Source organism: Microtus oregoni, unplaced genomic scaffold (genome assembly GCF_018167655.1).
Source record: "Microtus oregoni isolate MIOR12 unplaced genomic scaffold, Mior012 000053F_ref0000044, whole genome shotgun sequence".
Taxonomy (NCBI): domain Eukaryota; kingdom Metazoa; phylum Chordata; class Mammalia; order Rodentia; family Cricetidae; genus Microtus; species Microtus oregoni.
The window spans coordinates 8192497-8205796 of record NW_024543829.1 but is presented as its reverse complement, the minus strand read 5'-3'; the positions used below and the strand labels follow the sequence as shown (position 1 = coordinate 8205796).

Here is a 13300-nt window from a genome sequence, read left to right as displayed (position 1 = left end):
GACTCTTGTATAACTTGGTTTTTAAGCTAACAGTGAATGAAAACAGTGACACTTCTGCTTTAAAATGAATATTTTAAATGTAGTGTTGTGGGAGTGTGGGGGGATGTTATATATGTACATGCTCCTGTGAACTACATGTACATAGTGTGCACATGCATGTAGTTGTACTTGTGTGGGGGCGGACCAGAGATCAAAATCCAGAGTTTCTCTCTACTGCTCTCCCTCTTACTTCCTACTCAATCCGGCTAGGCTGGTTGGCCAACGAGCTCAGAGATCCACCCGCCTATGCACAGTGCCCACCGCGGTGCTAGCATGACAGACACACACTGCGTGTCCAGCCTTACATGTGTTCTCGGGGCCTCCAGCACTTAACCAGCTGAGCCACTGTCCCAGCCCGGCTTTTGTCTTCCTTATTTATCTATCTATTTGTGCATTTAATGAAATAATACAGATAGAGTCTGGCAAAGCACAACCCATATAACAGAAGACACTGACAATCTGAGTTTGGCAAAATAGATAGGAAAGCTGCCGGCTGCCAGGAGCCGGGAGTTTGAGACTAGAGAGTCCTCCTATCTTACAGTTCAGGGCCAGCTGGGCAGTGTAATAAGACCACAGGTCAAACAAGGATAGAGGAAGAAAGTAGGAGCAGAACCCTGAGCTCACAAGTTCATTATCATTTCCATAAGTAACTCTCTACAGTCATGGTAGAGTGAGGATATATGTTTCTAATAATTCAAGAAAATGTGTATAAATTCGGGAAAGATAGAAACAGACTTAGTTCTAAGTAATTGTAAGTGTCCAACTAACTAAGGATTACTCCTAATTGCGTTAATGATTTGACCTTCACAAACTCTCCAGAAGCCTTTGACAGTGTGTGCCTCCAGAGATAAAATACTGGCCTAGACCCCAAATCTTCTGGCACAACAACCTATAGAATCTGTGTTCTCGTGGTCTCAGGTCTCGGCTCTGGGGTAACCCCTGGGTTGCTCATTCATAAGAATACGCATTTCGAGCTGTGGTTTTGATCTAGTGCTTGGAGTCTTACCCTGTGCTTTCAGCCGCGTAGCTTTATAAAGCATCTCCCAGCAGCCCTGGGCCCGCCTCATGGTCAATGACTCGGTCGATGTCCTTTCTGCCTGGATCATCCTTACTGTTCCTGGTGTGGCTTCATCATTTAGGATTCAGCTCATTTCTCTTCAGAGAGCTCTCCCTAAATCACCCTAAAATCACCCAGGATTTCTAGTTCATCAGTGTCTCTCATCTGTATTTCCCATATCACACACCATTATCTGCTATATCATCTGTTTATTATCTTACTCCATAGAAGCATAAAGGAAAGTTTCGTGAAATCATTCTGAGGACAAAACCAGCCTCAAAGTAGCCACGAAGTAAATATATTTTAAAGGGACAATCAGTCCAATAATATTAAATCTTAAACTTTAAGGTTTTGTCATAATTAAAATCAAATAATTGCTACAAGAAAGTGTTTTTACATATACTTCGGAGAGATTTTCTTCAATGCTTGGCCTTATCATGGTTTCTTGACATGTTAAAATTTCAAATAAGTTCATTCTTCTAGTTGTTTTCTTTGATTTTTTGAGATTATAATATAGTGATATCATTTCTACCTTGCCTTTTCTCCCTCCAGTCCTTCCCCTATACCTCCTTGGCCTCTCTCACTTTTATAACCTCTTCTTCATTATTATTACGTGTGTGTGTGTGTGTGTGTGTGTGTGTGTGTGTGTGTTCCTAAATGTCACCTTTCAGTCTGTACAGTGCTACTCATGTTCACTTTCAGAAGTGATTACTTGATGCTGGATAACCAACTGGGGTGTTCACGGCCCCAAACCCACACAAAGACCTGTGTAACAAGGATGCTGAGAGTGGAGAAATAGTTTTCTCCAGAGAAAATGTTTTTCTAAAGATGTTTAGTGTATTGAAATTTTACGTCCTAGCTAGCTATTGAGAAAGGAATCTCAGAAATTCTGGACTTCACGTGTGTCCCTTAGTTGATCTCAAGTAAATAGTGAACCTTCTGAGACCCTGGAACGTTGATGGCTTCCTGCCAAGAGACCCAAGACTTGAACCCTTAAAGAGTCCTTGCTAATGACTATAATCAAGGCAGATATTTTTGGCCAAAAATACTTTGTTTCTTAGCTAAATATTCTTCTCCACCTCTGGCCATTAACTTTGTGGTATACACACATACTTAGCACCTCATCACACTGAAAATTCCATTCGAATACATTGTATCAGTTTAACAGAATGTATTCACATCCAGGGCATCTGATAAATATTAAAATCTTAAACTTTAAACTTCTGTCATAACTGAAATCAAAGAATTACTCTGAGAAATTCAGGTTTTTTCCAGTGCTTCAAAGAGATTTTCTCCAGTGCTTGACTTCAGCAAGGTGTCTTGACGTTAGAGTATGGGTTTCTGCTTAAGCTCTGCCAGCGTTCTTTACTTGGTCTTAGCTAAAGGCTGAGAGGTGATCTGCCAGCATTCTGATGCACCCAGTAAACGATGTCATCATATTGATGATAATTAATATTCCTTAATCACTGTTCAGTAAATGATTACTATTGTTCTGGCTCAGATGGTCATTTGAGCTAAAGTGAAGTGAAGCTTAGTAAATAGTAAATTAAACAACTTTAAATTGCACCCATTAGGAGAAGAATGGTATGTAAGACGCTGAGGTTTTTAAATAGGGAATTTTAAGCAGCTGCAAGATCCATGCAGGTTCTAAGGTAGAATTCTAGGTATGAGTCTAATGTCTGCTCAACAGCTGCCAAGACAGCAATTAAGAGTGAATTACAGGGCTGAGGAGATGGCTCATTGGGTGGGATGTTTGCTGTGCATGCACAAGCCCTGAGTTTAGCTGCTCAGCACCCGTGTACAAGCTGGGCACAGCAGCACACACCAGTAATCTCAAAGCTGCTAGTCAGAGACAGGAGGCTCCCAGAAGCCGGCCCAGTCAGCCAGTCTAGCTGACTGGTGAGCTCCATCCATGTTCGGTGAGAGACCCTGCCTCAAAAGACAAGAGAGAGAGCAATAGAAGAAGACATCCATCACTGACTGATGTTGACCCTAGACTGGTTACATGGATAGACGGGCACATACATCCTCACATATGAATCAACCACACAGACATCTACATACCTGAGTTACATCTTAACAGATTGTCTCTTTACGCTTGACACCCAAGAACGAAACAGTGGGAAGGAAGACAAGATGATCAGGCATGGGAGCTTAGCTAATCCCACCTCCATTGTTTTCCACTGTGTATCTTCCCGGCTGTGCTTTCCACACCCACTGTACTGTGGGCTAGACCTTCTGTATCTCTATCCATCAAAGCCAGAGATGCACCATTTGCCAAGTCTTTTGTAAGTTCCTCCTCACTTCCCAGATTTCCACATGACGAAGTCCTCGTTTACTGTGAAAACATCTTATTTACAATGCTTTATTTCCTACGTCCATGTTCTTACAAATCATCATTTTAAGGCTAAGCCCCTTAGCTGTAATCTTTCAAGCTTATCAATTGCTATATTTTATCCAGCATACTCATATCTTTCTATGTGGTGTACGTCTGGGCAGTATTTAAAGTGCTTTGGGAGAAGGAGATATTACTTTCCTTGAATAACACTAGATTTGGCTTTGAATTTTATTTCATGATTCATCTTAACAGCTATAACTTTGTTAATTGACAGTTTTATATGCCTAACTTTAAAACTGCAAAATATATAAAGTCTGTATTTTCTAAAGCCAACCCTTAGAAAAGCACAAACAAAGCAATATTTAGAAATAGGGGAACCCTATCTAGAACCAGACCGCTGCAATCAGTCAGACTGCAGCCTAATAACCCAGCAGGACAGTTCCAGAGCTGTTGTCTTCATTCATGGGAGAACGAAGATTGATACTCTTGCTTATGTGGGAAACGTGTGCTGTTGGTCCCTGCTTGCTCTTTTCCTCTGCCTATTCTAATTTATTCTATTGTTGTCATTGCTGATTCTTTTTATGTTTGTTCTGGGAAATCAGAGTAGGAAAAAAATGGATATTTTAAACAAACACTGCTGAGAAAAGCTAAAGCTTTTTTTTTAGTACAATTCTATCTATATACATAGGTATTTCCTAAAATATTTGCCATGTATTTATATTTTTATCCATATATTTATATTTTCACTAAAATAATCATTTCTGAAAAAACAAATAGTTTTGTTTATCTTTATATTCCCTTTGTTCCCTATTATGTACCTAATTGGATCACCTCATGAATCTAGGCTTCCCAGATAGCCTGGTCTAGCTATCCAGTTTTCATTTCCTGTTGCCGTGATAAGACAGCCAGGCAACGCCAGCTGAGTGGAGAAGGGCTTCCTCTTAGCTCGCAGTTCCATCTTACCCACCAGGGCAGTAAAGTAGTCAGAGGGGAGGGGCCACATCGGCATCAAGGGCAGAGACCATGAATGCTTGTGTGTCGTGCTCAGCCTCCCAGGACCCATAAACAGACACCGGCACCACCAGCTTCAGCAGTGTCTTTCCACATAAACTATGCTGTCAAGACGATCCCCCACAGACATGCCTCAGACAACCTATTCTAGATAACTCCTTATTGATACTGCCTTCTAGGATTTTAATTTGCCTGTGTCCTCTTAGTCGGGCAAATCCCTATTTAATATGTGTGCCAGCAAAAGGAAGCCACAAATATCTGCTTCCCATCCCCCACCAAGAATATCTCATGTTAGTATTATTTCCATACACAGTTTCAAAGCGTAGTCTTCCCTACTGATGATCGATTTTAAACTAGACATTAATAGATTTGTTCCTTTGTTTTTCTTTGTTTCCATTAGGTTGTTTTTACATTGTTATTGATTTTGTAATGAATATAATTACACCTAAATCTGTACTGCCAAGTTTCCCTTCAGAAACCTATCAGTGGGCCAAGCGCAGAGCATGCACACCTGTGGTCCCAGCACTTGGGAGGCAGAGGTGGGAGGAGTGCCCACAGGTTCAAGGCCAGCTTGGTGTAAATACTGAGCCCAGGTCAAGCCAGGGCTACAGAGCAAGACTTTGCTCAAAAGCAAAGAAACAAAGCTAAAAACACCACACAGCCGAACAATAGTAGGAAACAAACAGAAGTGAGCGACACTGGCGCCCACCAGCGTTGAAATTTATCACACAGTGACTGTTCTAGAAGGCCACTTGTATGACCATTTATTACCACCGGGAGCTCAGAGTCAGTGTTCCCAAGCAAAGCGTCTGTTTGATGGCTTTAGTTTTCGTTGATATCTAGTGAGGGAAGGACAGGGAGCCTCTCCAGCCTCCTCCAGGTACATCAGTGGCTGCAGCTGCTCAGAAACATAGCCCTGCAGATGCTCACGGTCACGCTAAGGTGGAAGTGTGTCTCTGTAACCACGGTGACCTCACAGTATTGATCTGTTCATCTGCAGACTGCTTCCACAGGTTCATTACCATTTTTTCTTGATTTTGGTTGTGGCCTTTGTACCATCCCGCTGTGGAAACCGAGATGAGAGACCGTGAGAAGCAATGGGAAGTATTGTGTGTGTTACTTGCCTTCTTGTACAGTAGAGTAAGGTGTGCATGCCCACTGCATGGGCCTGTGGAACTATGCGTAGTGCTGTTTATACGGCTATTAAAAAATAAGTTTTTATTTTAGAGCCTTTCTCTCAACAGAACTCTGGCCTTCTGAGGTTATTCTTTTCTAATAGGAGCATGCTCCAAAACTCAGATGTTGCTGGGCATGGTGGCACAGGCCTTTAATCCCAGCACTCAGGAGGCAGAAGTAGGTGGATCTCTGTGAGTTCAAGGACAGCCTGGCCTACAAAGCGAGTTCTAGGACGACCAGGGCTGTTACAAAGAGCAACCCTGTCTCCGGGTCGGGGCGTGGGGGAGGACCTCATATGCTAAACCTGTGTGTGTGTGTGTGTGTGTGTGTGTGTGTGTGTGTGTGTGTGTGTGTAAAACCTCAAATCCATGGCATAAGAGCTTCTGGAAAGAAAGGTGTTTCATAGATGCAGCTCTTCCGCTCCTCTGCGTCACAGTGCTCTGTATATGGAACGTTCCTGAATGATGGCAGTGGTGGCCACAGCTGTGAGGAGGAAAACGGAATCCTTGTTGCTCTTGCCCTGAGACTAACACTCCGCCCAGCGCCTTCCTTGTGGTCTCTCGCTCTTTAAATAAAGACACTAAGTTGCAGAAAATTGAAAAGGTTCCTCCAAGGTTACATGGTTGTCGCCAAAGTTCAAACCCTGGTGTCCTGCCTGGGTCAGCGCTGTATACTCTCTCAACAGTTGACTGTAATCAAACCATTTAGACACTGTAATCCCTTTGGTGTTCTTCAGTCCTGTTATAGATCTCATTCTCATCAATGATGCTGAATACATCTAGTACATCTTGAAGGGCTTTAACCTCTCCATATTCCCTAATGTTGTCATTACCATTGATCAGCTTCTTCCCTTGCAAATTATTTAAAATGAATATTCCTGTTCTGTAGTTAATAATCCTAGGGCTCAGAGTAGCCCTAATTGTTCATCAAAATGTGTCAGAGAGGTAGCAGAACTGGGACTCAACGGGATTACTGCCTTCCATGTTGACTTGATTCTCTCCTTTTTACTAAAGTGTAACAACCCCACAAATGTGAAAACTGTTAGTGTGTGGTGTTATAAAAATGCAAACACTGACTTTCCTCTCTGCCTTGTTTCTCATTAAATTTAATATGAAGAATAAAATAGTTCAATGTAGTTTTACATTTTCACACTGGCCTTTTTCGTTTGCATTTGTGGAGAAAATGTGCAGATATTTTTTTTCTTGACTTTTCATTCCATTCATTTCTTACTCGTGTGCTGAAACAGTCCCACTATCAGGACCAAAGTCAAGCACAAACTGTGACTCTCTAACACGAGCTCAAAATGATGACATCTCAATAAATTTCCCAGTCCCTGGAAAACGGGCTGCTTCCTCTACATGGTCCCAGATTTATGGGGAGCAGCTGGGGAACCTGTTTGCTGATGCTCATCCCCACCCCACCTCCTACAACTCCTCAGTATCTGGGAAAATTCCGAATCTTGTCCTCAGTTTACTCCCCTTGAAGCACTGGTTTTGCAATGAGTCCATCGTCCGTTTCCATGTTCCAGTGACTCGTTAATTGTTTTCTGACTTTGTCTAAAACTATGAGGGAAGTTTTTATTTTTGAAAATTTGGATTACACCAATAATTACAAAATTAAGTAAAGTGAAACAGCTTTTTTAAAACATAAAACTAATGAAAATATCTAGCCCTATTAGAATATCTGACCACTATTAAATAAGCTACTTACACTCAAAGCGCACGTGGCCTTTGCCACAGCCCGCTCTGAAAGCCCCTGAGTTTCCGTGTTTGTTTTCCTCCGAGACCGGACCCAGCGCCTCAAGAGTGGAAACCAAACTGAGAGTCTGACTTGGCGCATTGTTGCCGTATGTGTTAGAGTTGTCTGGATAGTGCATAGACTATGCTACTGGAAAACCTGTAAATCCTAGAAATCCATTCCAGAGATGATACAGTTAGATCGTTGTGTTCCGGATGTTTCATCTAAAACGCCTCTTCTGTCTTTTCCTTTTCCACTCTCGTCTTCGTTGGTAATGATGCCCCGGCTGACAGTGTCTTTACATCCAAAATGCAAAGCAGACAGATGGGCGTGTCAGGGAAGAGCATGACCAAGAGCAGCAGCATCAGTGGAGACATGTGCTCACTGGAGAAGAATGACGGCAGCCAGTCGGACACCGCGGTGGGCACCTTGGGGACCAGTGGCAAGAAGCGACGCTCTAGCATTGGGGCCAAAATGGTAGCTATTGTTGGTCTCTCCCGGAAAAGCCGCAGTGCGTCTCAACTCAGCCAAACCGGTAGGAATTTTTATGTTACTCTTGACTTCGTGTTTGAGTTGTCCTTACAACACACATTCTTTTCGTGTCATTTTCACAGTAATTGTGGGTGATGACATCGCCCAGAGCAAGAGTCTTAAGCTAGTTCATCTTTTTGAAAGGTAACCACAATGCTTTTTTGCAGCGATCAAACAGCCTGTTTCAAAGTGAATGGTGGCGGATTTGAAAGTGTGCATGTCTTTGCTCCTTCAGGGGCGAAGCTTGGTGGCTGCTGCCAGGTGCTGGCCCTTTGCGAGACTGCTTTGATCAGCGGGACGTTTGCTCTCCCTTAGGTCCCTCACCGTGGAGCTTGTTCCATTGCCAGCAGTTTGCAATGGAGATGAGGCCTCGTTTTGTGTGTTTGTTGCAGACAGCCTAACTTTCTTTTCCTGTTTGTAAGCGCCATTAACAGTCCTATCAATTTCCTCGCCAAGGCTTCATTTCCTTGTTAAAACTTCAAGCACCAGTTCTTCAGCTGCTGGGACGGAAGGATTTTTCTGCTGACAGTGAAGATATTCAAGGCTTTCTAATTACATCTGCAAAAATAAATTATATACAGCACTCCTACTCAGAAAAGCCACTGTTAGCAATTAAGAAATTTCTGAGTCAAAACATACCCCTTTTTTCAAATGGATGTTGCTAATTAAACCCTGGTATCTTGAAATAATAGCATATCTTCTATTTAAACAAAGGCATGTAATACGGTTGTTTTTTTATAGTAAAATTAATTATAGGCAACTGGATTAAATTTAATTTCTGTTTGGATGCTAGGGTTTTTGTTTTGTTTTTCAGAAATTGGAGTGTATATCTACAACACAAAATAATTTAAGGTTGTATTAATTCTTGGACCCGGCTAATCTTGGTTTTGCAAGCCATACTTTGATTATAAAAATTGGGCCTTGTGTAATAGCATCATATTGAAATAGTTATTTGATAATATTTTCTAAATTCTGGTTACTGCTTACTATATTGATGTAGGTTTTGTTATTATAATTTTTGTTTGGTGTTTTAAAGTGCTATTTCTCATTTTTATATAGAAATGTAATTTTAATTTGCAGATTCATAGGTTACCTTTAAATGATTTAAAAAAAACAGCTAATACTTATACATGACTAAATGTGTTGCTGTAACAAATGTTGGGGTTTTGACTGAGAGGTGTTTTTGTACTTTCTAACAAGTAAAACTTTTATTGCAAACATTTAAAACTTGCAAACATCTGTAAATCTGAAATTGCTCTAAAACTGTCCGTGTTTTAAGAAGAATTAGAAACTCACAACAGATAGTGCAGGGAAGGGGATACAGAAAGGCAGAGCCTTGGCGGCTGCGCCGCCTTAAGACACACAGGCAGTCCAGTTGTTGTTACACCGCAGGGAAAGCATGGCAACATGTTTTGGGCGTTCCAAAGAGCCTTAAGAAAAACCACTAAGGAATGAAGAGAAGATGCTATGGGCATTTGACTCAGAAGAAACAGTATACAGTGCATACACTTTTTGAAACATCACATTCAATTAGCATATGAACTTCTTATTCTTATGTATCAGTAAAAAATACATTTACTTTTTATTTTAAAATGAGGAATAAGACTAAAACTCTGATAGTATCTAGCATTAACCTACATAAGTAGTTACACTTGGTGAAATTTTTGGCAAACATTGAACACTTACTGTGTATCAGGTGTTTCCAGCACAAAGGCAAGCAAAGCTCACTTATCTCAGGATGCTTAACACATAATTCAAGACAAACATTCCACGTGTGGCTTCCACAGCCTGCCAGTGGTAGAAGTAGAGACACACGGAAGACACTGGGTCTGCAGAGGACGTTACCACCCATCTAGAGCTCCAGGAGTGAGTCCTGGAGAAGACGCCCCTGATCGGCAGTATTGCCTCCTTGATTACAGTGACCACGAGCTAGGTTCCAGCAGAAACCACAGGGAACAAAGTCTAACAGTGGCTATGTGGTAGAATGATTAAAATGTGTAATTTGAACAGAAAGTACTGGCCTGACTGTCCAGAGATTTGGCTGATAGATAAGTCCGCATGAAACTCCTTTTGAGATAAAGGGTGTTGGGATAAAGTGGGAAGTTTTGAAGAGTACAGCTGGTCTCATGCACTGACCCCTGGGTAGACGAGGAAAGGAGGAGGTGGCCCAGCGCTGCCCTAGGGTTCCTTGTTTGCATCCATAGGTAGACTGCCGTGCCCTTAACACCTATTGTGTGTAGAGAAGGAGTGTGTGGAATAAGGGATTCAGAATACCTTGACTGTATCTGTGGAAATGCCCAAGTAGAGAGATCCAAAATATGTTCAACCCAACATGTCCAAGTCTTGACTTAAACATGACAGTTACGAAGTTTAGACACACTTACGGCTGAATTTGTCCAAGAAATATATAGTGGATAAAAGAGCAGTAAACTGAGCCAGTGCTCGCTGGAAGATTGGGTTTTAGAGTTGGGTCCAGGAAGGAGGTTGCCTAGAGGAGGCAAAAGGGGAATGGTTATGAAGAAATGTCAAAGAAGACTGTCACAGGAGCTAGAAGCATAGAATTGAGAAGAGAACGGTCACTGCTCCTCCATGGCCAATGTCTTTCTGTACAGTTTTTGCAAAAGTATCCCACTGATACTTTCTACACAGCATTTCTACCACAAAATTATGGATCTTGTGAGCCCATACAGAGATTCTTTAACAATATTGGTTTCCACGTATAACTAATTATAGATTTTTTTTTATCTTCACAAACATTGTGATGTTGGTGAATCTAAAATTTTTAAATTCCCTTGCTATTATATGGCCCTTTCCATAGGTATTAGAAGCATGGAAGAGAAAATAAGAGATCCGTGTAGCTGAAAATAGACCTCTTTGTCATTGTCTTTATTAATTATTCAGAAGCTCTATATCATTACATTTTAATCATTTTTAAAATTGGTAATTATTACTAACTACCAACTTAGTAGTTTTGACCTAGTAACAACAGAATTCTGACCATCTCTTTGTACAACTACAGAACAGTTGTTATATATAGCTCTGTGTGTCTGTGTGTGTATCTGTGTGTGTGTGTATAGAACAGGTCCCCTTTAAGTTGGCTTTTTTTTCTAATACCCAGTTGAGTTCAGTTAGTGCTGTCCATGTGTTTGTGGGAGTGGTGCCATCCCCTGGAGCATGAGTAACCCACCAGTGGCCACACTATCCAAAGAAAACTACTTTCTTCTAAACTAGGGGTGGGGTCATGTATTTCACATATTTGTTCATTATTATCGCATCCTATAATATCTTATTGTTACTGCTTATATAAAGAATAAAACTCTTAAAAGTTATTATTAGGGAAACATCCATTATGTTTGCAAATACAGATGGTCTTCATTATTCCTTTCTGTACATGCAGGTTATAAATTATTAATTTACCAGTGAGTTCTCATGTCATTTTATTTTCCTATCACAAATTGAGTTATTTTTTTGTGACGCTAGATTCTGATCTGTGTACTTTACTATCCATAACTTTATAACATCTTAAACGGAGCATTTGCCAACAAATGTAGCATACTTTCAGTCTATGAGGTCTTCCATAGGCACCTTTGGCGGGTCTTTCTGGCTACCATAGGTGCTAATGGTAAAGGGAAATAGGAAAGAGGAGAGATTCAAAGGCACCATGATGCAGTGAAGTCACTATTTCTAGCTTATATACTTTCTCAGCAGCAACACATGAAGAAATAAAAGTTAACTTTCATAATTTACGTGCTTTTTAGTAGAGAAAGAACACAGGGTTCCAACTTTTCTAACATAAAACTAAGACAAGTGTTTACTATATCGAAATATATAATTAATAGGAGCAAAAGCTGATTGTTTAATTTTCACAATCTGAGGTTTCTATATCATCACCCCATTTTACACCTCAGAAGCTTTGTGGGAGCCAGACCTGCTCCAGAGTTGGTCCTCTTGGTGACCCCATGTCATCAGCAATGTGCTTTTGTGATTAGTTTTTCATACCGCTAGGGGGAAAATTCCTTTCAAAATAAAACTTCCTTGAGGTAAGACTTTTAATATAGGCTTTACTTAATTTAAATGCTTATAATTTGAAGGTGTAATAGCCAGGAGGAATTGTTTGTGGGAATAGTCATTAGTTGCCTAGTAACTGTAAATAAATAGACTGTGAAGAGCCAGTTTCTGAGGTGAGAAAAGAAATCTTTTCACGTTCTTAGAGTTAATAGGTTAAAGGTTTTGAGTATCTTGGCATAAACAGAAATGCAGTTTTGAGCTCTTTGAATCCTCAGACAATGGTAGGTGCGCGGAGCGGCTGGGTCTTTTAGTCTTGAGTCCTGCTTCAGTAACCACTGTGAACTTCCAAAGAGACCCTGCAGTTATCTGTGGGAAGGGAGGGAGACTGCAGACAGATGGCGTACCCATGGGCAGTGGCGGGGAGGGGCTGGGCGGCTCATTTTCCAGTCTGGAAAAGGACAGTTGGTTATTTTATCTCCAAGGGCTCGAATGTTGTTTTGCATGCAGACATCATAGAATGAACAACACTAACACGGAATCCATCCTCTCTGATGCGGTTCCAAGTGGACACTTCCTTGTAACTTTTTAGTCCAAGATAAGTGCTTTTTTATTGAAATAGTTATCCACCACCTTGTAAAGTTCTAATTATTCGGTGAATATTTGTTTAAGTTTACTACTTGACAGCCAATTTGATGAGTGCTCACTCAGATCCTCTTTGTTTGGTACGAGTGCTCCATGAAGGAAATGAAGTAGGCGTCCATCACAGAGGACACGAGCTAGTCTGCGCAGACTTGGATTTCAGTTCCACCCAAGAACCTGCATTTGCTATTCATTTGCTCATATGTCTGCTATGAGAGGAAGAGGCGACAGATCACAGTTTAATCCAGATAGATATTCTGGGGCAAAATATTGGGAAAGTGGAGTCTAGCATGCTCTTCTTTAGCATTCAAGTTAGAAACTAATGTAATGGTGTATTTTGGGTGGTTTTGGTCCTAAGAGTGGCATTTTGGGTTTTTTTGTATTGTTCTGGTATATGCAAAATTCATTTCTTTTTATTGGCAGCTTTATAATTGCTTAGAGACATCAGAGTGTGGTACGAGCTCACAACACAGTGTGAGCCGCAGTGGGGAAACACTTGATGGGGAAATTGCCAGTGAATGACATGCAGTACCGAAGTAAGGTCATACAGAACGGTCCAGGAAGACAGTAACACCACAGATGACCCCAAGGGCTGCCCACAGGTGACACACTGAGACAGGTTTTTACATCAGCACCTCTCAGCCAAACCCTCCTTTCCCAAGGAAATGTGGTGCTGAAGGTAGGGGACAAGGGCCACCAACCCTGCTGTCTCCCCTGTGCTCTGCCTGATACTGAAAGTGTCTCTCTTCCCTGTCCCCTCCTGT

At 41.3% G+C, this 13300-nt stretch overlaps 1 protein-coding gene across 40 annotated transcripts in view; it reads left to right on the top strand.

Moving 5' to 3' along the window:
• The window catches only part of Rims2 (regulating synaptic membrane exocytosis 2), a 386828-nt gene that overhangs the window by 311709 nt on the left and 61819 nt on the right, over positions 1-13300 (top strand). For 26 of the 40 annotated variants that reach the window (XM_041637522.1, XM_041637525.1, XM_041637533.1 and 23 more), the window contains one exon: positions 7652-7893. The exons of the other annotated variants lie outside the window; for them this stretch is intronic. In XM_041637522.1, coding sequence (XP_041493456.1) covers positions 7652-7893 — 242 coding nt within the window. The remainder of the gene's footprint in view (positions 1-7651; positions 7894-13300) is intronic. 40 annotated transcript variants of the gene reach the window in all.